This window comes from Pelodiscus sinensis, chromosome 2 (genome assembly GCF_052426305.1).
Source record: "Pelodiscus sinensis isolate ZL-2025 chromosome 2, ASM5242630v1, whole genome shotgun sequence".
In the NCBI taxonomy this organism is placed as follows: domain Eukaryota; kingdom Metazoa; phylum Chordata; order Testudines; family Trionychidae; genus Pelodiscus; species Pelodiscus sinensis.
In genome coordinates, this window is record NC_143053.1 from 163,922,138 (window position 1) to 163,948,118 (window position 25,981).

General features: G+C 42.3%; 1 protein-coding gene across 1 annotated transcript in view; it reads right to left on the reverse strand.

The window, feature by feature from the left end:
* The window catches only part of CNTNAP2 (contactin associated protein 2), a 1,659,707-nt gene that overhangs the window by 322,690 nt on the left and 1,311,036 nt on the right, over window positions 1-25,981 (reverse strand). The window contains exon 14 of the mRNA XM_075921713.2: window positions 3,422-3,578. Within this exon, the coding sequence (XP_075777828.2) occupies window positions 3,422-3,578 (157 nt within the window). The remainder of the gene's footprint in view (window positions 1-3,421; window positions 3,579-25,981) is intronic.

The window sequence follows — 25,981 nt, forward strand, 5'->3', positions numbered from 1 at the left end:
GCGGTGGATGTCATATACCTAGACTTTAGTAAGGCATTTGATACGGTCTCGCATGATATTCTTATTGATAAACTAGGCAAATATAACTTAGATAGGGCCACGATAAGGTGGGTGCATAATTGGCTGGATAACCGTAGTCAGAGAGTGGTTGTTAACGGTTCTAAATCCTGCTGGAAAGGGATAACAAGTGGAGTTCCTCAAGGGTCTGTTTTGGGACCCATACTGTTCAATATCTTCATCAATGATGTAGATATTGGGATAGAGAGTACGCTTATTAAGTTTGCAGATGATACCAAACTGGGTGGGGTTGCGACTTCTTTGGAGGATAGGGACATAATTCAGAATGACCTTAGCAAGTTAGAGAAATGGTCGGAGGTAAACAGGATGAGGTTTAATAGAGAGAAATGCAAAGTGCTCCACTTAGGAAGGAACAATCAGTTCCATACATACAAGATGGGAAGCGACTGTCTAGGAAGGAGCATGGCAGAAAGGGATCTAGGGGTCATAGTGGACCACAAGTTGAATATGAGTCAACAGTGTGATGCTGTTGCAAAAAAAGCAAATATGATTCTAGGTTGTATTAACAGGTGTGTTGTAAGCAAAACTCGTGAAGTCATTCTGCCGCTCTACTCTGCACTAGTTAGGCCTCAGCTGGAGTACTGTGTCCAGTTCTGGGTGCCACATTTCAAGAAAGATGTGGAGAAATTGGAAAGGGTACAGAGAAGAGCGACAAGAATGATTAAAGGTTTAGAGAACATGACCTATGAAGCCAGGCTTCATGAACTGGGCTTGTTTAGTTTGGAAAAAAGAAGATTAAGGGGGGACATGATAGCGGCTTTCAAATATCTAAAAGGGTGTCACAAGGAGGAAGGAGAAAATTTGTTCCTCTTGGTTTCTGAGGACAGGACAAGGAGTAATGGGCTTAAAGTGCAGCAGGGGAGGTTTAGATTGGACATTAGGAAAAAATTCCTAACTGTCAGGGTGGTCAAATATTGGAATAAATTGCCAAGGGAGGTGGTGGAATCTCCCTCTCTGGAGATATTTAAGAACAGGTTAGATAGACATCTGTCAGGGATGGTGTAGACGGAGCTTGATCCTGCCTTGAGGGCAGGGGGCTGGACTCGATGACCTCTCGAGGTCCCTTCCAGTCCTATGATTCTATGATTCTATGATATTTAACCCTGATGTCGTGTCACATCAAAACAGTTAAGCTACTTCCAGAACAAAGCTAGGGAAACACATGTTGTTTTGCTAATGATAATATATTCTGAAGCTAAAGGGGAGTTTCCCAACAATTGTTTTTCCTACAGAGGAACAATTACTCACTATAGAACTCTGATCTGTTCTGTTAGCACCATTCATGAATAGTCTGATAAATTACTAAATTAAACTACTGATTCAAATATCAACAAGTGGCTAACAATGTAAAATATGCTAATAAAAGTAAGAATCTTATTGATCACTGAATATTCCAATACATGAAAAAAGAAAAGCAATTATACTCAACAAAGCTCCTTAACTATAAATAAAAACAGAGGAAAAAGTTCCTTAGGTTAGATTCATGCTTCCTAAATGGTGAAGTATCACTATAAAAACATAACAATGGGAAGAGGTTTGAAAAAATCTGAAAACAGATTGAATTAAAACGTGTTATGTCAAATGTTACTTCCAACTCTTCCTATTTGAAAGAGTCAATAAAAACAGTTTAGCTGCTTCCAGTACAAGGTTAGGGAAACACATGTTGTTTTTCTAAATAATAATATATACTGAAGCTAAGGAGGACTTTCCCTACAATTGTTCTTCCTACAGAGGAACAATTATTCACTACAGAATTCTGATGTGTTCTCTTAGCACTACACACAGGGCCCTATCAAATTCATAGGCATGAAACACACACCAAGGACCTTGAAATCAGAGCTCTCCTGTGAAATCTAGTTATGGGAGAGATGGGGGTTCCCTAGCTAGGGGCTCCTACCATTTACTAAGCTCCAGCAATTATGCCACCAAGCTGGGGAAGGACAGAAATTCCACTTCCCCACATGGCTGTTCTCAGGGGGAGATCAGCCCCCCTTCCAGGCACCCTTCCCAGCTACAGAAAGCTCCACAGCTGCTCTGCCTCAGAGACCAGCTGAGCACCTGCAGGGGAGAGGGTTCCTGTTGTCCATGGCTTTTGGGAGCTCCAGGGTCCATCTGCTGCTCAGTGGCTAGGACAGGGGTGGGCAAAAGGGCCTCTGCAGGCCAGATCTGGCCCACCAAGCAGGCTGATCTGGCCCACGGAAGTTCTGCCACTCCCCTACCCCCAGGCCAATCAGGGTCTAGGAATGGGGGAGCACGCAGTGCTTAGAGTCAACCCTGGTTGACTCTAAGCACCATGCACCATGAAAATCTGAAGTGGCTCCTGGCCAAAAATGATTGCCCACCCCAGGCTAGGAGTTGCTCTGGGCCCAGCTCCAGCAACGGCTGAGAACTGCAGGGCTACCTGTTGACAGCTCCATCCGCAGGACAGAAAATATTGCAGAGGTCACTGGAAGTCATATAATCTATGATTCTGTGACCTCCATGACATAATTGTAGCCATACTAATAAGTAAGATATGGAATACTGATGATCACACAATGATCTGCTTTTATATTTTACAGACACATATATATATTAAAAAACCCTCACGGAAATGCCAATAAATATAAAAGTTATTAAGAGAGGTTGGCAATTCTCCTCTTTGCATTGCATTGTGTTACCATATCATGTGGAATCTCAGTGTGTCATTAACCACATGGCCATTGGATAACAAATACAGCCAAATGTACATCATAAAAGTTTCCTAAATTACAGAACTTTATGATGCATAAAATAAAGACTCTAACTATAGAAGAAGCCATCCTAGGTCTCCTTCTGACTGACAGGGACAAATTGTTAGGAAAAAACCAAATACCTGTAGTAAGGAAGCAGCCTTGAAGTGACTTGAAGCTATTTATGTCCAGCATATTAAAGCATGAGTTAACAAAATGAAGCAATTTTAAGAGTAGCAGGCCATGTCTTCATTATGGGCTGGATTGATGGGCAGCAATTCGTCTAGTGGGGGTCAATTTATCCCATCTAGTATAGTATAGATGTGATAAATTGACCACCAAGCACCTTTCCAAGGACTCCAGAACTCCACCAAAACCAGAAGAATAAGTGGAGTCAACGGGAGAACATCAGCTGTTGACTTACTAAGGTGAAGATACCTTGGTAAGCAGAAGTAAGTATGTCAACTTCAGTTATAGTATACATCTAGATGAAGTTGCGTAACTTAGGTTGACAACATGCAGTAGTATGGACAAGTCCTCAGAATTCACAAAAAACATTTAAGAAATATGTGGGAAGTACATAAAACAATGACTAGCCAGAATTTTGGTAATATTTTTAACAACTCACTTACCATTGTTTAGAATCAGCATCGCAGTTGCAGTAGTATTTGGGATCAGTACAATTGCGTTCAATGCCACAGGCACACTTCTGAATGCCAGGTCCAGAGCCACCCCAATAGTAGTGCTTCTCATTGGCTTTTCCAACCCACCAGGTATACGGATTCCCATCTGCAAAGAAAAGACTGGAGGATTAGATGCATCAAAGGAGACAGAAGGTCCACAGTGCCACACAGCTGGATAGAACTGTCTAACATGTAAGTGGTGCTAATAACACACAGCTGGGAAGCAGCACATCCATTCTAAATGAATAGATATTCCACTGCAATGTAAAGGACACTGTCACACTATAGTCACATTTATTTCTGTGTCGATACTACCCTGTATAATATAATAGGAAACTTTCAAAATCTAATTTGCTTTTTGCTATTTGTGCTCTGTTTTTATTGTATGCACTAAGAATAGTTAAACAGGCTCGAAGGGTTCACATCAATCTCAAATTCCACTTCTTATGCATTAGATAGATGATACAATCTCTAGGCTGCAGCTACTGTAAGAGAATAGGTAGTTGGTTTTGTTTTGTTTTGTAAAAGATACCTCTCTGGAAATTAATTTGTTTCATTGGAAAATAAACAGCTACACCATTCACTAGTGACCATTTAGTCAAAACTCAATTTTAAATAGATGTTACTGGACTCCTGTAAGATACAAATTAAGTAAAGAAGTCTTTGCAAGGAGATGCAAACACCCTGCAGCTTTTCAACTGAACATGCCCCGTCCTGTGTATATTTACCCTACTTGGCATAAAGTCTGTAACCCAGGGTGGGCAAGAGAGTCTCTGTGGGCTGGATCCAGCCCGCCAAGTGGGTTGATCTGGCCTGTGTACGCCCTCCAGCCAATCAAGACCTGGGGATGGAGAAGAATGCAAAGTCTCCTCTTCACACCGACGGTGCGCGGTGCCTAGAGTGAGCCACCAGCTGTTCAAAACAGCTGGCAGTTCCCTCTAGGCACTGCACACCCCATTGCAGAGCAGGGGCAAAGGGCAAGAGACTTCATGTGTTTCCCCCACCCCCTCGCCAATCAGGGTCTGGGGGTGGAGGAGTGCTTGAAGTCTCCTCTCACCCTGCAAGGGACATGCAGCGCTTAGAGCGAACTGTCAGCTGTTCAGAACAGCTGGCGGTCCACTCTAAATGCTGTGCGCTGCTTGCAGAGTGGGGGGGGGGGGGGAGGAAGAGGAGGGGAAGGAAGCAAGAGATTGTGTGTGATCCCTGCCACCAGGCCCTGGTTGGCCTGGGAGAAGGCGCTGTGCATTGTCTCCTCCTGAGGCCAGGAGTGTGCAGTGTCAATAGGGAACTGCTAGCTGTTCAGAATTGGCCAATCGGGGTCTGTGGGCAGGGGAGCATGGAAGTGTCCTGGCCCCACCCCTTCTGCCCAAGGCCCCACTGCTTCTGGGATGACTCAGGGCCACTTCAAAAAATTGTGAAGTGGCCCCCCTTCTAAAATTATTGCCCACCCCTGCTGTCACCTTACATTTTCCTATATTACTGTATATTTTCACATAATATTGTTAGACAAACTGACCCTGTTATTCTCATATCAAGAGACTTTTATTCTACTCTGAACTGAAATTTATTCTGAACAGAGATGGCCCTGGTTAAGATTCTAGTTAACCAAAACACTTAAGTGTGGGCTTCAAAGCATGTGAACAATTCTATGGACTTCAGTGAGTTCCATTCATTGGTTTTATCCAAGCTACAGCAGTACTATAGAACTTGGTTTTACATAACTTCTGCACAAGAAAAATTCCTCCTAGTAATGTGCTGTAAATGATATTTTCAATTTAAATGAAATGAGGCCACATCCACATTTTACTTATTAAGCTTTTCAAAAGTAAAATCCTCCTTAATGTTTCATGCAGTTTTTTCTTCGTAATAAAACTGAAATGTTTTAATCATTAAATTTTTGTGCTTTACACACACACATTTACCATCTGAAACTGCATCCATAACCCTAAAAATATTCAGCTGACAATCTAATTCCATCCTCCACATTGTAAATCTTCTATCCTCCACCAGTTTCCAGAGAGGACTAACTTCTGTGACAGGAAAGCAACTAAATAAAATCCCTCCTAAAATAAAATCATTCTATTTACTGCTTTTGAATTGTTAAACAATAATACAAGAGTACCATAATTGAATATGCAGTAATGTAACGAAGTTGTGGTCACTTAGGGCTTTAAGGCTGTTATTATGCCACACAGCATGGCTGCTCCAAACTTCACAGTAACAGAAATAGATATGGTAATAGACTGACTCCATTCTAGGGTCTAAATTGGTCATTTCAGCTTCTGTGACTTGATTATCATTGAAAGATACTAAAAATGCTGGGGGTTATAGAAGGATGTGTTATGTGACTATTCTAGCATCATTTCAAAGCTGCTATAAAACTGTCCAGGGTATGAGGTTACATTGCTCTGGCTTTCAAAAGGTTTATTTAAGCAGAGATATTTTACAGGCAAATGTATTTTCCACCAGCTAATGTTTGGATTATTTTAATTAATGCAGCATCCACACATAGCAATTTGGCCATTTGGAGGGTATATAATAATTTTCCATATTTGAGGACAGCTTGTAGTTTAAGTACCATATTGTGAATGTTTCAGTATTAGCTGTTCTGTGAATGAAACAGAGCTCTGCTTGTTCATACCTTTCAGATACAGCAGACCTCACACTCCTCATTATCAAGCACTTCAAGAGGAAACTAGCTGGCTATTTAGAATACTAACAAGAAAGAAAATTACTTAATTTGTTCAGAAAATGAGAAACAAATACAAATATTTAAAACAAAAGAAAATAAATGGTTCAATGTAGTACAACAAATGTATCTGATATACGGTACTATATGTACCAACAGGATGAAAAGAGCAAAAGGGAAAAATAGAAGGAAAGGGGGAAAGAACAAGGAAAGATTTGTAATGAACTCCAAACAGTAGTGAACTCCAAACAGAAGGATGATCCCGTTATCAGTGGAAATTATTCTAAATATCAGATTTTTTTTTATAATCTCTTATTAATGTGCTAAAGATAGTAATGTAATTGGAAGGAGGGGGGGAGGAGAGGGCAGCGGGGGAGAGAAAAGAGCCTCTGGCAGGTGGGAATGGGGGCAAAAAAAGAGCCCCTTGTGGTTGGGGGAGTCTTAGGGGATTGCAGGGAGAGAAAGGTCCCTGGCAGCCAGGAGGGGCTGTGGGGCAAGAGAAAAGGTGTCCTGCGAGCTGGGTGCGGGGGCTGGGGAGGAGAGAATAGGGCTGTGCTGGAAGGGACCTCCCACCCTGAGCCCCTCCTTACCCCTCAGCCCTCACTATTGCACCTCCCATTCATATATCCCTAAGGCCCTGCCCAGAGTCTTGCATCCTCTACACCACGAGACCCCTGCTCTGAAGGACCCAGGCAATACTAGCTAAATCTGCTAGTATCAAATATAGTAGGCATCACTAGATGGTACTGTTACATAGTCTTCAAAGCTTCAAAAATTGTTTTTTAAGAGTGTGAGCAAGCTTTGACTCTTAGGAAGACATGGTCTATTGTCATCATTTTGGGGCTGTGCCAGGTTTTGTGAAGAGGCAGCTTCAGGAGACAGGGTGCTGTGTAAGGAGCGAGAGAATTTATTCTCTCCCTTGAACTGTGATGACAGTCAATTCTCCAGGCATAGTTGCTTCCTGGGAACGGGGCTATGGTGCTGGGCTGAGGTTCCTAGAATGGATTATCCTGAGTACCATTTGACCACCAACTCACTTCAAATATTAAGTATATAAAAGCCATTTACAGTTACATTACATTCTGACTCCACTTTATTAATTTCCACTACACTGGAGAGGGGGTAGTTACATATTGTAGCAACACTACTGACCTCTACAATAAAAGGAAAAACCTAGTTCTACATAAGGATGGATATAAATATTTGTCTGGAGCACCAGGCTTGAACCAGATTTTTTAAGATTCAGATCTGCCTCTGTTAATTTCTGCATATTTGCTTGTTATGCTGCTAAACCCAGCCTCTCTAATGGCCCATTGTCTGGACTTTGGAGAAAATGAATTGAATATTTTAATGCTTTCTTAAATCAAACTTTTGAGGTCCCCCCCCCCCCTTAATAATATCAGGTTTTTAAAACTTTTTATGAACTTTTTTATTAGAGACAGTGTACCGTCTCTAGCAAATGATTCAGTCAAGGAAAATAGAAGAAGCCTCTAATTAGTCCCACAGATCTTGAGTATCATAAAAAAGCCATTCTTAGCTCATCTAATAAATATACTTGTGAATCATTTCATTTAATATGAAAACATTCCCACCAAGTTGAATGTAGTATGAACAGACCTTGGAATAGTCAATAATATATTTATTTCTGACATAGTGGAACAATCTTATAACATATATCAGAATGACAGCCATGTTAATCTGAATCTGCATAAACAATGAGAAGTCCCGTGGCACCTTATAGACTAAAATTTATTGGAGCATAAGCTTTCGTGGGCAAAGGCCCTCTTTGTCAGATGCATGTAGTGGAAATTCCAGAGGCAGGTATAAATATACAGGCATATGAAAAGAGTTCCAATCAAGAGTAAGGCTAGAGGTAATAAGGTCAATTCAGTTAGGGAGGATGAGGCCCACTTCTAGCAGCTGATATGGAGGTGTGGGTCTTTGCCCATGAAAGCTTATGCTCCGATAAATCTGTAAGGTGCCACAGGACTTCTCATTGTTATAACATATGACTTTTACATGAACAATTTATATTGAATATTTAATTGAACCCATTATTTATAAATGCCAATGATTAATAAAAATATAAGTATCTTTAACATTTTAGGGCCATTGTTTCAAAAGTGATTAGAACCCAGGAATGGGGCTGCATTTGAGGCAAATCTCAGCTCCATTTTAGGTACCTATCTAACACAAGCAGATATTCAGAAGATCTGAGCACTAAGCAACTTTCACTGAGAACTTAACCCTCAGAGTACTGATGACCAAACTCATCCTAAATGACCTGTCTTCTACGACATTGATAATTCATTAAGCTTTCATTGAACACTGCAAAAAGCCTCAACACAACACTCCCTATCTGCTCCTCTCTCCTCTGCCATTGGTGCATCTCCTGACTACCATCCGCTATGGCCTCTTGCCAATTTCTTTCCCAAAACAAGCCAATATTTGTTCACCGATAACCTGTTTCCTGGGTGAGACAAGTTGAAACCTGCTCAGAGCAAGAGTTCCAAAGTCTTGCAGCCTCAGCTCCCTTGTAGAACTCCTCCTAGCTAGCCTTTAAAATCACAGCAGTTGACTTTCAGACCTGCTGAGCACAAAGCCCAATTGAAGTCAAGGCATAGCACCTTTGCAAACCAACACAACTGAAAACTTTGCAGGTTGGGCCCATCTCTAATTATTAAACTTCCTTGATTCTCCACACACAATTGAGAATGTATTAATTAAACTGGGTCCCTTCGCTTTAAACACAACAGAAACAGTTGTTTGCTGTGAGAGCATTACAGAATAGCTCCAGCTATCAGTTCGCCTTAAAAAACCTTCAGTAATAAAGTACCAGGGAACAAACAACTGTTAAGTTGATGGACACATAATCTATACAACACTAACTCCTTGTTCTTTTGTCCAATTCTTTGTAAACCAAATAGCATAAAAAACAGGAGATATGCTACATGCCTAATTTTTGTTATGGGCCGGCTAAGTTCAAAGATGTCCTAAAATCTTCACGATTCTATATATTTGCAACTATTACAGCATATTTTCTTCAGTGAAACCAATAGTTTCATCTTACATCTTTTGATATAAAGGATAACATGGGGATTAAGTAAGAACTGTGTGTCTGTGTGTGAGGGCAAGAGAATGTGAGAATTGCATTCTTTTTAGTTAAAGCATGAGCATGTGTAAGGTAGAATTTTGCCATTGTGTTGTAACATTCTGAGGGTACCTTTCATATTATATTACTGGCTTTGTGTAAAACTCAAGTACAATGTCCAGTAATTTTATCTTCTAGCTTTTGGTTTTTAGCCATGGCCTGTACTCAGTGTACATGAACTTGAGTGTATAGGGATGACCATTGCATAGCTACAACTCCACAGGAAATTCTGGCTGTCCCATCTTATAGCACTGAAACCTTAGCTAAGAGCCAGCTAACTCATGCGGTACAGGCTCAGACACGATGCTCCAGAGATCCCAGGTTCAGTCCTGCCTGTTGGCATTACAAAAGCATGCTGATGGGACACTTTGGAGGACTGCTGTCCTGCCTAATGTCATGGGAGTTGTGGCACAAGAAAATTCAGCTGTTGACTGGCCTCACAGTTGGAAAACAATCACCACTGAAAATACTTCTTTTAAAGACAAGATTGTGCTCTTATGTGCACAGGTGCAAATCCTAGATATTTTCAGTGATTTCAAATGATTGACAAAAATCAATGGAGTTATTTGGATTTACCCTGTTATAGCCAAGAGAAGAAATGGGTGCTAAATGATTGTTTTTGCAGTTTGACATAAAAATGCCAGTTCACGGAATGGAAAAAAAAGTTTATATTTATTGAGTATTTCCAGTTCTTTGGTAAATAATGATCTACAAATGATTTACAAGGGACATTGGGATAGGTTTGTCTGCTTAGCAGAATGTAATGCGTTTTTCTTGTTTTCTTCCCCTTTGAGATTCAGTTCTCTTTCATCTTCTGTCTTTTTTTTTTTTTCAGTGCATGAGTGAATGCAATATGAAGTATTAAGGGGAATAAATTCGTTTGATTCTGTCTTTGTTTGTTAATCACTACAGCTTTCTATCCTTTAGGCCAGCTATGAGAAAGACTAATAACAAATACATGACCCTATGCAAAAACTAATACTTAGGGTAGCCAGACCACTAATGTCTAGAAGAGCCAGATTTAAGCCAAGCCCAGCTGGAGATGCAAATGAAGCAAGCTGACAAATGAGAATTTGAGGCACAGGATAAAAACACCTTACAGAAATTTCAGGCAAATGAAGCTAACTAGGGACATTTGGTTAAGTGCTAGCCAATCAGCATAACAGTATTATGTGGTAAGATCCTTAAGTCATTTATGGTTACCTTTGTTGTCATAGGATTGTTTATTTTTGTTTTCTTTCCCCATGGTGGGAAGATCTAATCAATTCTATTTTCCTGTACTATTACTGGGTTGGAGCATCCTTTTTATAAGCTCACCCAGACACTTAGTTTTTTTTATGACAACTGTATTGATGTACATAAATGTGATATAAGTGTGTGAAGAGGAGTAGAGGAGCTGGTATAGTTTACTATGTAGTAGAAGTGGGAGTCAGGATACCTGGAGCCTAGCTCCAAAGAGACTTCTGGTACATCTCTTTGAACCAAGTTTTGGGGATCTGGTCAATGACTGTGACCACTTCCACTCCATGTCTTGGAGGAAAATATTCCTCTAGTCTTCTCACAGAGCTCCTTCCACTACCCCTTCCCTGGCAGGAAGGCTGGCATTGGGTCTTGGTGCACAAAAGAATGGGAGAACTGATTTAGACCTAATTCCTACTGTCTATATATGATACTATATGGTAAAGACAGGGAAGAGAGCAACCTGGTCATGTTCTTGAGGAATAAAAACTCTACATGACGTTGAGTCAGCCATCAGTTTGATGACCACTGAAGAACAACAAACATCTGCAAAGTGTTCCTGCTTATTTTTCTGAGGATGTTTATGAGGCAAATATGTTTGTCTCTGTATGGCAGATCATGAAGAAGTGAAGCAGCAAATGCAAAAAGTCACACTAGTTATCAGACATTTGAGTTAAGGGCTTTTTCACTGAGTTAAATAACACTTCTCTTAGTTTCCTCAACTAACTTAAAAACAAAGATGGATTGCTGTATTTTTTTACGAGACCACATCTGCCATGTTTAAGAGTCCTTTGACTCTATTCAGACAAACATAGCCAAAAAAGGTCCATTCATCTTTCAGAATTAGAACCTTAACAAACAAACAAACAAACAAACAAACAAACAAACAAACAAAACAAAATAAAAAAACCAGCAGGGAGAACTGTTGTATTGGAATGGTGACCAGCTGAAGCTGAGGAAAAGTCTCCTTGACAGCTTCATTTTGCTGTCAGAAAGATTAACTCTTTGGCCCAGCATCTGAAAAGACAGTACAGTGTAAGTGATTTCTCCCTCATCAAGAGTCTCATTCCAAACTGCAGCAGTACTAACCAAACCTGCCTTGTTATTTTTCTTAGAGATCACAGTCTCAGTGGTGATATTTAGCGGGAAAAAGCAGCTGTCAGATATCCTCCTTGCATGCTGCAGTTTGCTTGTTTCTAAAGTGAACACATCACACATTTACCAGAGTTACAACTACACCTAGCAAGGTAGCAAATTATAGGTGCTGTAAATTCCTGCTTACTATAAACTCATTGGGTCATCTCAGAACCATCTCAGCTCAAGTAAATTCGCAGAAAAACAAAAACAAAAAAGCACAGTACTTGTAATAAATAAGTGTAATTCAAAATGTTTCAAGGGATAAGCATAAAATGAGAGTACAGAGAGGAGAGAAAAAGTAATTTTCAAGACAAAATTGTGAGTGATATGGAAACAATAAAGCTGTTGGAAACAATATTTAAATAAAAACTGAAATAGATCTCAGAAATGTGGTTAGAATTTTTCTTTTGGAGAACTATCACCCCTGCTTTGAATGAGGAGAGAGAAAGAATTAGTCATATATTCACAAACTGATCTGGCTTCTAACAATGCTTTTTTATCAACACATTTAAATTAGAAAAGGAGAGAATTATTGGAAATCTTGCACTAGGCCCAAGAATAATAGAAGGAGAGTGAGGAGCTTGCTCATTAAGGATGTATATAGAGAGTATGTGGATGGAGGAGAGATGGGAATGGGTTGTGTACTGGAGCCCTTTAAAGAGGATGGAAGTACTTGTTGGGACAGCAAAACGGTCACCAGTTTTCTAGCTCAAGTTTAAAGGCTTTCATGACGAAAAATAAATGATTCTGTATTCCAAAAACTTCAAAGCTCTTTAATATCCCTCATAGTACACTAAATAGTCCCAGAATTTTAACTTTAGAACAAATAGAACAACAATCTTTTAAAAAAGTCCCAATATATAAACCACAATCAAATACATACAAGGTATTCCAGGGTATGTCTACACTACAATGTTAGTTCGAACTAACATTCATAGGCGCTACACTAGCGCTCCGCTAGTTCGAATTTGAATCGAACTAGCGGAGCGCTTAGTTCGAACTAGGAAAACCTCATTTTACGAGGCTTAAGCCTAGTTCGAACTTACTAGTTCGAATTAAGGGGTGTGTAGCCCCTTAATTCGAACTAGTGGGAGGCTAGCCCTCCCCAGGTTTCCCTGGTGGCCACTCTGGCCAACACCAGGGAAACTCTATTGCCCCCATCCCGGCCCCGGACCACTTAAAGGGGCACGGGCTGGCTACGGTGCCCGTGCCAGGTGCAAGCCTGCCAGCACCCAGCCAGCAGACCCTGCACCTGGCACGGCACAGAGCCACCCACCCGATGCCCCCCAGCCCTCCCCCTCTTCCCGGGACCAGGCTGGCGGCTCCCGGGAGATTGCCCGGGACCGCAAGAGGCGGGCACCTTCCTGGGCTAGTGCGGACATCGTGGACCTCGTCCACGATCTCCGCACTAGGCACAGGAAAGTGGCCGGCTAGGGCAGGAGAGCTGCCAGCCTGGTCACCCAGGAGCAGGTTTGCATGAAAATCAAGGGGGTCCACTGAGACCCCCGACCCTGAGCCCTGAGCTTACAATGGCCGTACTGGGTCAGACCAAAGGTCCATCTATTCCAGTAGCCTGTCTGCCGACAGCGGACAACCCTAGGGACCCTGGAGGGGATGGACCGAAGACAGTGACCAAGCCATTTGTCTCGTGCCATCCCTCTCCAGTCTTCCACAAACTTTGGGCAGGGACACCACTCCTACCCCCTGGCTAAGACTACTCCATGGACCCAACCTCCATGACTTGATCTCACTTCCCTTTAAACTCTGTTCTAGTTGTAGCCTTCACAGCCTCCTGCAGCAAGGAATTCCACAGGTTAACTATTTGCTTTGTGAAGAACAACTTTCTCTTACTAGTTTGAAGCCTGCTAGCCATTCCTTTCCTTTGGTGTCCTCTAGTCCTTCTTTAGGGGAACTCATGAAGAACTTTTCTGAATGCACCCTCTCCACCCAACCCCTGCTTTTAGAGACCTCTATCCTGTCCCCACTCCATCTCCTCTTTTCTAAGCTGAACAGTCCCAGTCTCTGTAGCCTTTCTTCATCTGGGACCTGTTCCCAACCCCTGATCATGTTAGTTGCCCTCCCCTCTCCCAGCCTTTCTCTTCCTCTCTCCCACCTCCTTTTCCCAGTCTCCCCCAGTTTTGTTCAATAAAGACAGAGTCAATGTTGGAAGAAACGTTATCTTTATTTTGTACATCAGGAAGGGGGGCTAGGGAGGGGTAAGTGGAAGGAGGTGAGGGAGGAATGGGGTACGAGCCCCCGATGGGGAGGACTGGGCTGGCTCTGCGGGCTTCTGGGGGTGGAAGCTCTCCTGCAGCCCCCCAATTGCCCCCTCTCCCCAGATGGCAGCCTGCGGCATGTGCAGCCAGTCTGATGGCCAAGTGCTGTGATGTGCCCAGTGTGGGCACTCCGGGCACTCCAAGCCAGGACTGGTTTTCAAGCGGGGCATCCCTGAGAACTGTCTGTCCGGGGTGGGGGTCGGGTCCCTTTAAGCGCAGCCCTTGGCTAGCCTGAGACAGCATCTCCACGCTCTAAGTCCTCCTCTGATGCCCTGCTGGCACTGCTTCCGGCCATCCTTAAGCCCTGTTCAGGGTCCACTCAATGTGGACTTGCTAGTTCGAATTAGCAAAACGCTAATTCGAACTAGTTTTTAGTTCTAGACGCGTTAGTTCGAATTAGCTTAGTTCGAATTAACTAATTCGAACTAAATTAGTTCGAACTAACACTGTAGTGTAGACATACCCCTATTGACCAGGAGTGGGGCAATAAAATGGTGGCAGTTTGCCAGGGTTAGCCCCTAGGGTATGTCTACACAGCAAAGTTATTTCAAAATAACAGCTGTTATTTCGAAGTAACTTTAATAGCGTCTACACAGCCAAATCGCCATTTCAAAATTATTCAAAATAGGGGAGCACTTATTTTGAATTTGGTAAACCTCATTCCATGAGGAATAACACCAAATTCGAAATAGCTTTTTCGAAATAAGTGCTTTGTAGACACTTATATCAAAATAGGGGGGCTCTAGCCTTCCCAGGGTTCTCTGGTGACTACTCCAGCATGAACCAAGAACACTCCTCTCCCTCCCCAGAGCCCTTAAAAGGGTAGACTCTGGCCACAGTGCCTGTGCCAGCTCCAAGCCTGCCAGCCCAGAGCCAGCAGTCACTGCTCCTGACGCAGTGGCCCCAAAACATGAGCCAGCAAGCCACTGGGAGCCAGCCCTCCACCGCTCCCCAGGAGCAGTCTGCCAGCTCCCAGGACCCTGCCAGGGCCTAGAGAAGATGGGCACCTTCCTGGTCCAGGGTGGAGATCATGGACCTTATTCAGGATTGGGGGGGATGCCCCCAATGTCCATGATCTCCACACTAGACAGAGGAACGTGGCTGTCTATGGCAGGATAACTGCCAGCCTGGCCACCAAAGGCCACATGTGAACCCAGGAGCAGGTTTGCATGAAAATCAAGTTGGTCTGGTGAGACCCCCCAACCCTGAGCTTCCCATCTCCCTTCCAGCTCCCTCCTCCCATCTTTCCGCCTCCCCTCTCCCACCCTCTCTTCTCCCCTCTCTTGCTTCCTTTCCCCAGTCTCACCAGAACTTAATTCCCCCACCCCCACAGTTTTGTTAAATAAAGAAAGTTTGTGTTCATGAAAATACGTGTATTTTATTTGACATCAAGAAGGTGGGTTAGGGAGGGGTAAGTGGAAGGACGTGAGGGAGGAATGAAGCACAAGCTGCCAGTAGGGCAAACCAGGGAGGCTCTTAGTGCTCTTCGGGGTAGAAGCTCTCCCGCAGAGCCTCCTGGATACTGACAGCCCCCGGATGGCTGCCTGCAGAAAGTGCAGTGAGGTTCACAGCAACGCATTCACGAGAAGCACCAGAGTGCCCAGGGGCAGCTCTGGCTCCACATTGCAGAGTGCCGTGGTGTCCCGAGTGAGGGCAACCAGAGCACGCAAAGACATTTTGCTGTTCCTCATCGAGGTAGGCAAGCAAGCAGGGAAAGGTTAGAAGTGGCTGGCCGGGCGGAAGGTGGGGGGAGGAGGGAGGAGGGAGGCGGGTCCCTTTAAGCACAGGCCTCAGATAGCCTCAGGTAGCAGCCACACAAAGTAACTCCTGACCTGATGCCCTGCTGGACCTGGGTCCAGCCAGCCTTAAATGCAATTCAGAGTCCACTCAGTGTGGACGTGCTATTTCAAAATAGCAAAACGTTATTTCGAAATGCATTTTGTGTGTAAATGCGTTATTTCAAAATAAGTTATTTTGAAATAATGCTGTAGTGTAGACATACTTCTAGAGAGACAGTGATGCTATATTTACCTGTGCTTCCACAGGTATAGGCAATTGCAACTCCTGTTAGTCACAAATCACCATTCCTGGCCAATAGGAGCAATGGGAAGTGGTGTGGACTGGGACACAGGACTGTCTATAATCTTGTTTAATGACCACAAATTTACCCATGCCATCTGCTTAGTCTAGCAGCATCATGAATTTTCCTGAAATCTCCATTGTCTCAAGAAATCCATGGTTCCTATATTGCTTTAAAAACTGCACAAATACTGTAAGGGACTGCTTCCAGGAACTATCATGGAGTCCTGTGCCACCTTGACTAACAAATTTATTTGGGCATAAGCTTTTATTGACTGGAAATGACTTCAGCAGATTCAGCTGACAGAGTGGGAGAGGGAACTCCACTGGAGATCTTACCCGCCATTGATTGCACAATAGCGGGATCAATAAAGATTAAAGTCAGAGTTCCAAAACCACAACCATCTGTGAAGCAGTGGCTATTTAATTACAAAAGAAACAATTGAATGAATAACACTCACAAGCATGTTCTTTTGTCAATATGCATTCTATCCTTACATTTCTGAAGTCCAAAACTTTTCATTTTAGGAGGGTTTTTTTTGTCCTTTTTAAGATTAACTTTTAGATTATTATAGCACTTTAGGACGTATGGAGATATACCAGAATAACTGTCCAGGAATTGCCCTTAAGAGTTATTCTAGAATAGCTAGCTCCATGTTCGGACATTCTTATTGCAGGAAAAAATTGTCTGAATATGGAATTAATTGGGTATACCCAGCACACTTTAAATGTATACCATACCTTCATCCAAATTAAACTTTCAACTTATTTAAGATCAAATGGACATTTATCTAGGCAAAACTATTTTTAAAGATTATTTCATTGTGGTATGCACAGATTTTAGCATTAGTGTGAGGCATATCCCTATGAGGCTGCAAATCACATGGAAAACACTATTTAATTCAAGTTGTTTAACTCAAGGTTGCTAGCTAATAAAGTTCAGCTACCCATGATTTAAACCTGGATGAGGTTTCACACTTTGTTATGTACGCATGAGGCCTTGTATAATTCAAATACTCTTTGGGTACGTCTAAACTACATGCTTCCGACGACATGCCTCCATTTCGAAAAAGGGAAATGAAGCCGCGGTTAAAATAATCGCGGCTTCATTTACATTTACATGGCTGCTGCGCTGAGCCGACAAACAGCTGATCAGCTGTTTGTCGGCTCAGCGTGCTAGTCTGGACGCTCCCCTGCTGACATCAAAGCCCTTTGTTGGCAGCCCTGGTAAACCTCATCCCACGAGGAATAACGGGGCTGCCGACAAAGGGCTTTGATGTCAGCAGGGGAGCGTCCAGACCAGTGCGCTGAGCCGACAAACAGCTGATCAGCTGTTTGTCGGCTCAGCGCAGCAGCCATGTAAATTTAAATGAAGCCGCGATTATTTAAATCGCCGCTTCATTTCCCTTTGCCTATGTGTCTAATCTACATGCCTCCGTTGACGGAGGCATGTAGTCTAGACACAGCCTTTGTGAGTAGTTTCCTCTTGATAAATACTGCACTAGTTTTGATGATTGATGATGTTCTATAGGTGGTGGAGATAGTTCAGGCATCTTTGATGACTTTATGATCTCCCAAAAGACTTTGCTGCTGCTGACCACAAGGTTGTGTTAATCCATCTGCAGATTCTGGCTAGGGCAGACAGTACTGCAGTAAATGGTTCCATTCTCTCCTATCTGACATATCTCCAATGTCAGTTTTAAACAATTGTGCCCCTGTCCAATTGATCTTGCATGTGAGGCTCTGAAAGGTGCTAGTCTGTCATCCAGGCTGTTCGAAGCGTATGTGAGGCTATTTTGATACACAGCCAGATGAGGCGAGCTGCAGTACCATGAGAGAAAAAGTGGAATTGCTGATATTGAGAGTGGGGCATGAAGCATGTATTGGATCTAGAACAGAGATTTTCAAATGGTGGGAAGTGTTATGAGAAATGACACAAGGTAGCTTGGACTGGTGATACCAGACAGCAGGGCTCAAGGAGGGACAGCTACCTCCCCCACCTGACTCACCTCAGCAGGCCACTCAACCTGTCTGGGTTCATGGGGAACACAATAAAAAAATGTAACTCAAAAGAAGGTAGGGAGGCTTAGCTCAAAAATGTTGACCCCCCCCCCATCTAGATGGGCTGTTGGTAGAGGTGGCATTCCTTCCCCAAATCCTGCCATGCAGGGTTGGTCCAAGCCAAAGCTGTTGTTAAATGCAAGGCAGAAATCTGAAAGAGTCATGTCATCTACCGCACTCTCCCCTTCTCCCCCCATGAGTAACTCTGACTAGCATGGCTATATAGAGAACATATCACTGTATATTGCTTTGTTATTGAACCCAGAGGGTGCAGAGTTTCCTCTGCCAGTGGCTGATGAGAGTAAAAGGGGGAGGGGGAATCCCAATTCTGACAAGACAGAAGTAATGTTTGTTGGGAAAAGCATCTGAAGGAGCTTGGTAGGGATGGTGTCTGCCTCTGCCATGAACAATTTTACCTCGTTTTTGCTAAAGAGATTGATGTACTGGAGTGTGCTTTCTGACCTATTATGGGAACTAAATTCCCAAGTAGGCCTTCGTTGCCAAATGTAGCTTTTTTCACATGTGTCTTCCAAAGTGACTACAGTCACTTCTCTCAGATCTGAGCCTCTCCACAGCATCCTATTTCTTTATGCCTTTTCGACAACACACAACACATGGGTTTATGGAAAATACATCTTGTCCACTTGATTTTTTTGCTAAGTTTTATTATACATATATCTATATATTACTTCTATAAGCAGAGCCAGCCCAAGCTATGGGCTGATCAGGCTGCAGCCCGGGGAGACCCATTGTAGAGGGCGCCGCATGGGGCTGCCGGACCGGGCGGGGCTACGCATGTGCCATGCTCCCAGGGCCCAAGGCACATGAATGGCTTGAGCTGGCCCTGTCTATAAGGCATTTGATTAAGTATAGTACAACATTTTGATTACAACAATAAAAACATCAACCTGGCACAAATTATGTGGGCAAACAAAAACAGATCACTGTTACCGAGCAATCTGGACTTCTAGGTAGACTGTATGCAAGCCAATAGTGTGTTTTTTCTAGCAACAAGGAATGCAAGAAAGGCTAGGAAGAAAGAATGCAGGCTATACTTAAATGATGGGGAACGCTATCCTGGAAAGCGTGAACTAAAGCACAGTGAATTAAGATGCGTGCCTGTGTGGCCATGCACAAACAATTCTAGGCCTGCCTACCTCCTCTGCAGAGCCACACAGCAGCACTCACTTTCCTGCTGGAAGGCAAGTGTCCTGGCGTGTTCTTGCTCCGGCAACAGGTGGGGCTATGGGCTATGTGGTGGGTCCCATGTGTGCAGTCAGAGTCAGGTGCAGTGAGACTGTCCTTGCTGGGGTGGCCTCACTGTGGCCCCAGTTCCAGTTCCGGCAGCAGACATGCAGCCCAGCTGGCGATGGCTGCATGGCAGGTGGCTTTCCCGTGTGCTGCAGCTGGAACTGGGGCTGTGGGGAGACTGTCCCTACTGTCCCAACACTCTCCTGCTGAAAGGGGGCCAGGAGTGACGGAGGGAAGGTGCCCTAGCAAGCTGCGGCTGAGTGTGCGGGTGAGAGTGTGTGGGGTTTGGTTTGGGAAGAGGAGGAAAGTGATGGGGGGAAGGGGAGAGGACTGGAGTTATTAGTCGACTGGGAAAAAGCCCCAGGTCCCTTTGTGTGCAGCGGGAGAGAGGAGAGGTGCTCGCCACGTCTTGCTGGTGAGTTCCGGCATCCTGCCCTTGAGCCCCCACCGGATGCTAGGCCCAGCCACCAACAACACCGGGCTCACCTCCGCCTGCTTCTTCACCTCCCCCTCGCCCCCTCATCACCTGAACACACTGATTGTTAATGACGCTGGCAGGGTCCAAAGTAACTGATGGGTTTGCAAGTATGTGGCTTCCCCTGCTGCCCCCTTCCCCACCCTGAACCCATATCAGGGTCAGGTTTTGAAAATTAATTGAAACAGAGAGTGGAGAGTCCAGGGAAGTGATTTTGCGTGGACAGTGTGAATAGTATTTATCCCTATGTGAACTTCGAGGCGCTAATATTTATTTCCATTCCAATACTCTGTTGAGTCTTATTGCCCTTACCACCAATATCCCCCCTAGTCTGTGTGTCCCACTCACCAATTCACACCCACTTAACTCTGCCAGCCCAACCCATCTCAGCTGAGAACAATGTTCCTTTTGCCTCCACGTCCTCCGATCATCACAGAAACCTCTTTCTATCTGAGCCCCACATCCTAGGCTCATTCCTATCCACTCCTACCTGAGCCAAACAGATTCAGAATTTCCTTCCTTCCATCAGCTCAAAAACATTCCCCTTCTTCTAGACTCCATCCTTCTTCCCATGCCGAAAAAAATCCTTCCTAGCCAGACTGCCCCTAGCTCTGAAGCCTTCTCTTCCCAAGTACTCCTTCACCCTGGCTCAGAACCCTTCCTGTTTCAATTTGGTCCTACTCACACCACCCCTGCTCTCAATATTTTGCTGCCTTAGATAAACTATGCTAGCTCTATGGCCTCGCACGGTCTGTTTTATCCCATGTCTTACTTTTTATTGCTATTCAGTCTAACATTCGGGCATTATATTAAATATCCAGCTTTATATTAAATATCCACCATGTCCGTGTTGTGTTAATTCTGCTCTTCCTTTCCTTCCCATCTTTCCTTCCCCTGCCACATCCATAATTTTGGTGTAATTTTCCTAATAGTTTATTTCCCTTTTCCCTCATGTTCTTTTCCCACTTCTTGCTCTTTTTCTATTTCTGGGTTTTATTCTATCATCTTCTCCCCTCCACCCGTCCCTTATTTATTTTCTCCTCTTCTACACTTTCCATTTTTAACTTATTTTTGTCTAATTTACATCCTCACTGCAAGACAACTTTCTCCCTACCTGAATTTTCTTCATATTATCATTATGAAGGACATGATTGACACAGGGCAATGGAAAGAGGGTTCAGATCTTTTCTGACAGTTTATTTTAGAATTGGTTTTCCAAGAAGAAAAGATTATCTGTCTAGTCTGGCACATACTGGAATATTTCTGGGCATTATTATTTATGAAATGTAGTGGATCTTCATGTTCATTAATCTTAATATTCTTCCTTCCATAACATTTTATATACATGATATTTGTTAATAACTTGGGTGCCTGCCATGGTGGCGCACATTCAAACAAGTGCACATAATTTTAATATTGGTGCACAAGACAAAACTCACTCCGCTCATCAGTGGATAATCTTAAAGGGAACACTGCTTGGGGTCATGGTGGATAAGCAGCTGAATGTGAGGTCCCAGTGAAATGCTGTAGCCAAAATGGCCAATACAGTCCTTGTATGTATAAACAGTGGAATATTGAGCAGGCTGAGGGATACTATATTATCTCTGTATTTCACCCTAATGAAATAGCTTTCAGGATATTGCACCCAATTCTGGTGTCCACTATTTAAGAATGTCACAGAGTTGGAGAGAGTTCAGAGAAGAGCCATGATAATGAACAAAGGATGGAAAGATGCCTTATAATGAAAGATTCAAGGTACTCAATCTATTTGCTTACCAAAGAGGAAGTTAAAGCATGATATGATTACTGAGTATAAGAACCTACATAGGGAATAACAATTATTAATAGAGGTTTCTTCAATCTAAGAAACAAAGATGTAAGATTAAATAGGCTGGAAATTGAAACAAGATAAATTTAGACTAGATATAAGGAGCACATTTTTTTATCTATGACAGTAATTAACCATTTGAACAATCCTCCACTACTAGGAATTTTTAAATCATGGTTCGATATTTTTTCTAAAAGAAATGTTCGAGTTCACACAGGAATTATTTCAAGGAAATTCTGTGAGCTACCCAGGTCAGATTACATGATCACCAGGGTTTTTTTCTGGCCTGAGAGGGAATCTATAAATAAAAATAAAATGGATTATCTTTAAGTACCGTGCAAAAGCTTTAGTGATTCACAAGGTGATTTTCTTGTTTTGCTGTATTAGCATGCTTCATCAGTTCTCTGGCAACTCTCCTGGCCTCTTGATTGATTCTAGGTACAATTACAGGTGTTAATACTTATCTATAATGCCACATTGCTTGCTGTCTCTGGCTGAGAGATCACATCACTCCTAATGGATCACTATCACAGCTGAGGTCAGCTTGAGGCAATTGTACTAGTGTGCCTAAATATGAAACCCAGCATTCTAGGCTGAGGACTCTCAGGGTACGTCTAAACTACATGCCTCCGTCGACGGAGGCATGTAGATTAGCCAGATCAGCAGAGGGAAATGAAGCCGCGATTAAAATAATCGCGGCTTCATTTAAATTTAAATGGCTGCCCCGCTCTGCCGATCAGCTGTTTGTTGGCAGATCGGGGCAGTCTGGATGCGACGCGCCGACAAAGAAGCCTTTCTTGATCGGCACAGGTATGCCTCGTGAAACCAGGTTTACCTGTGTCGATCAAGAAAGGCTTCTTTGTCGGCGCGTCGCGTCCAGACTGCCCCGATCTGCCGACAAACAGCTGATCAGCAGAGCGGGGCAGCCATTTAAATTTAAATGAAGCCGCGATTATTTTAATCGCGGCTTCATTTCCCTCTGCCGATCTGGCTAATCTACATGCCTCCGTCGACGGAGGCATGTAGTTTAGACACACCCTCAGTGCTTGAATGCACTTCTCCCATTAGTTTCAGAGGTGTAGCGGGGTTAGTCTGTAACTGAAAAAACTTAAGAAACCCCAAATACTCCTGCAGCACCTTAGTCCAAGAAAGCTCAATTCTGCTGACCTTCACCGCATACTATAAAGTTAATCTCATCTTTTAGTTCTTTATAGTGGGATGGTGTAATAGGATCAGTTTTGGATGATATTGAGCAATATGAATTGTGCACAGATGCACAATCCCAAAAGGTTTCTAACTTAATTCTTAGTAAAACATACATACGTATATCTACTGACATCTTCAAATAATCTGTCAAAAAGTAGTTCTCCAGTGCTCATATAGCAGAGCTCTTGGCTCTCACACAGATGTCATTCTCTCTCTCCCCCCTTTCAGTACCTTCAGTTAGGTGGAATTAATCTTACAAGTCTGTCTAGATAAGAGTGTGTGTGTAGCCCTCATGGCCATGCTAAGTGGATTCCTTTATCTAGCAGATCTTCCTGTGACTCTGTATTTAACTCTGTGTGACTGATGTATCCTCAGGGAGTTGACTGGTCTTTTCATCACTGTATATTAATATAGCTTTACTGGATTCTAGTTTTCTATAATGTAACTTCATTGACTCTGCTCAAAGTTTAAGAAAGGGGTATTAAAATATTTAAAAAAAAAACCCTTTTGAGGAAAAAGTTTTCTCTTCTTGGACAGTTGTGCAATAAAAAATAAAGCAATTTAAAAGAAAATAAAAAAATAAAATGAAAAATAAAGCAATTTAACGCCCACTAATATCAGACATTAGACTTGTAATCTATTCTGCAAAGATGTTTCTATGTCTTATTTTTAGAAATAGACTGAGCAAGTCTCTGCATCAGTGAAGTATTAAAGAAAGGGAATAGCAACAAGATCATATCTGTGGCCCAGAATTGCAACACTTTAGAGAGAGAACTGGCAATTGAGAACGCTTCTGATTTAAATGTGTCGGTTCATTTTAAACTCAAGTAAATTACTATATTATTACAATTAATATACTAAATAAGTACAAGTAATTAGCAGAACACTAAATTTAGCTATTTTTAGCCTAGAGTTGTACAGAATATTTATTATCCTGTCAGCAGGGTGCTTCAATTACAAAGACTAGGACATGTGCGGTGCACAACAGGAGTCCTGAAGAAGATATAAGATTCTGCTACTGTTGCTACCAAATTATGACAGTTTGTCTATGAAGAGAGATAACAATGGATTCCAAACAAAATCAGAAAAACAGAAACTAACAAGAACAAAACTGAAACCCAAATTCTATACAAAATAAATGAGCCTCATGTCTTGCCCTGAAAGTCTCCTGGTGTGAAGACCAATAATGCTCTTGCCTCGGTATCACAATGATCACAGGACTCATGTATCTGATAAAGCTGAATATCCCTTCCGGCTTTTGTACACAGGCAAGAAATACCTGCTGTGGTATTTGTTAAGGGAGCTCCTTCCTCCTCAGATTAAGAAAGTAATTCAGACAGGACCTCCACAATGTCTCTTTCAAAGCAAAGATTCTCTCTGTTCGATCAATATTTGCACACAGGGGTTTTAGTTTGGAAAATCCTGGCTCTGATTCAAAGTGTTTCTTTTCTCTGAGCTCTGCAACTGGCCAGCTGACCTCTCTCTATTGCACTCTGGCTCCTTCCTCTCACCCTTTAATCTTTCTTTCTTTCTGGTCAGAGATACATTGGTGCTAATTTAGGTGACAAATTTCAGCTTTTCATGTGGACCGGAGGCAAGGAAAGTGTCCCCAAAGACAAAGATGAAAACCCCTAAGATTTTCCTGATTTTTGCTTTTTTCCTTAGAAAACTTTGCAGGAGAAGGAATGATCTCAAAATGAGAAGACTAAACACTATAAGGAAGAACTTGTCTATTCCTTATTATTTATCATTAGGGCAGGGAGCATTTCTGTGTTCAGAGATTTATGGAAATTTTCCAGGGTTTGAAGGGTTAGGCAGAGAACAATCATGCAGTCTGAGACTACTTAGCAAATAGAACAGAAATCCTGCACAAACTATTGCTATCTCATTAAATACTTACATTTTGATGTATGTGTGGGTATGTCCTTTGGCCCATTATACATATTTCTAGTTATCTTTGTTTTGCTTTGATTTGATTTTTCTGCTAATAATTTGTATTGTAACAGTGTTTCTAGTTCTGGTAATTATGTGTCCTCCAAGAGTACTATATCTAGTCCTTATCATTGACCAATTCAACTGATAATATGAGGAATGATATTTTAATTATACTCCTCTTGGTGAATTACAGAAACTTAAAAAGGATTGCTATTGAAAATGTTGTCTCATTCTGCTCCCTGCTTTTCTCCTTTTAAAAAACAAAACAGGTGGTCTCGAGAAGCGCCATGATAGATTGAAGAAATGCTTATTCCCTGAGCGCATTTATCCAAGGTGATATCCAGAAAGAACTGAAAATCAATACTTGATAGCTTTGCTATTGTAAATGAATATTTATCCCTCTTTAGTCATTTCTGGGTCTTCTAAGTTGAGGACTGATTTTCCTAGGGGGAAAAACAATTCTTTATTTCTAGAATAATGTATATTTCTGATTCACTGCTCTCCTGTGCTCTGAAGAGCTAGGTGCTCTGAAGTGTGTTTTTAACAAGGCTGACAACACCCAAAGACATGTTCTGCTTTTTAAACTGAAGTAATATTGCTTTAAAAACAAGCTTTATAAAGCAGTAAAATAAACATATACATGGCATATGTTTACACTTAGGAACACAGAATGAGTTATATTGAATAACAAACTAAGATACAACTTCTGAAATGAAGCAAATACATTTTATGATTTATTATACCTGTTTTGTTTGCTTATTCACTATATTGCTAAACCACAAAATTCAATACTTTCCAATAGGGCTTCCAGTCATGAGTGTGAATTAATGAGGTTCTATTATAAATCAGTCATAAGATCCCTATTCTGCATTGCTTATTCAGGCAAAATGTAAAATGAAGTCTCTCGGGTTGTCTCAAGTAAATGGTTTACATGGGTATTCATTTATATCCTTATTACCCTGGTTAAATAATTACAATTTTGAAAAATGTGTCTTATTTTAAGAACAAAAATGCACAATAGACATGAATAGACAATACACTATTAATAATTAAGATCTTTTTAGGGCCTCATCCTTTGGTACAGAATGCCCTCAGCTTCCACCAAAGCCATTGAGAGTTGAGGATAATAAGAACCTTGCAGGATCAATTTCCAGGCCCTAATTCAGCAAAGCACCTTAGACC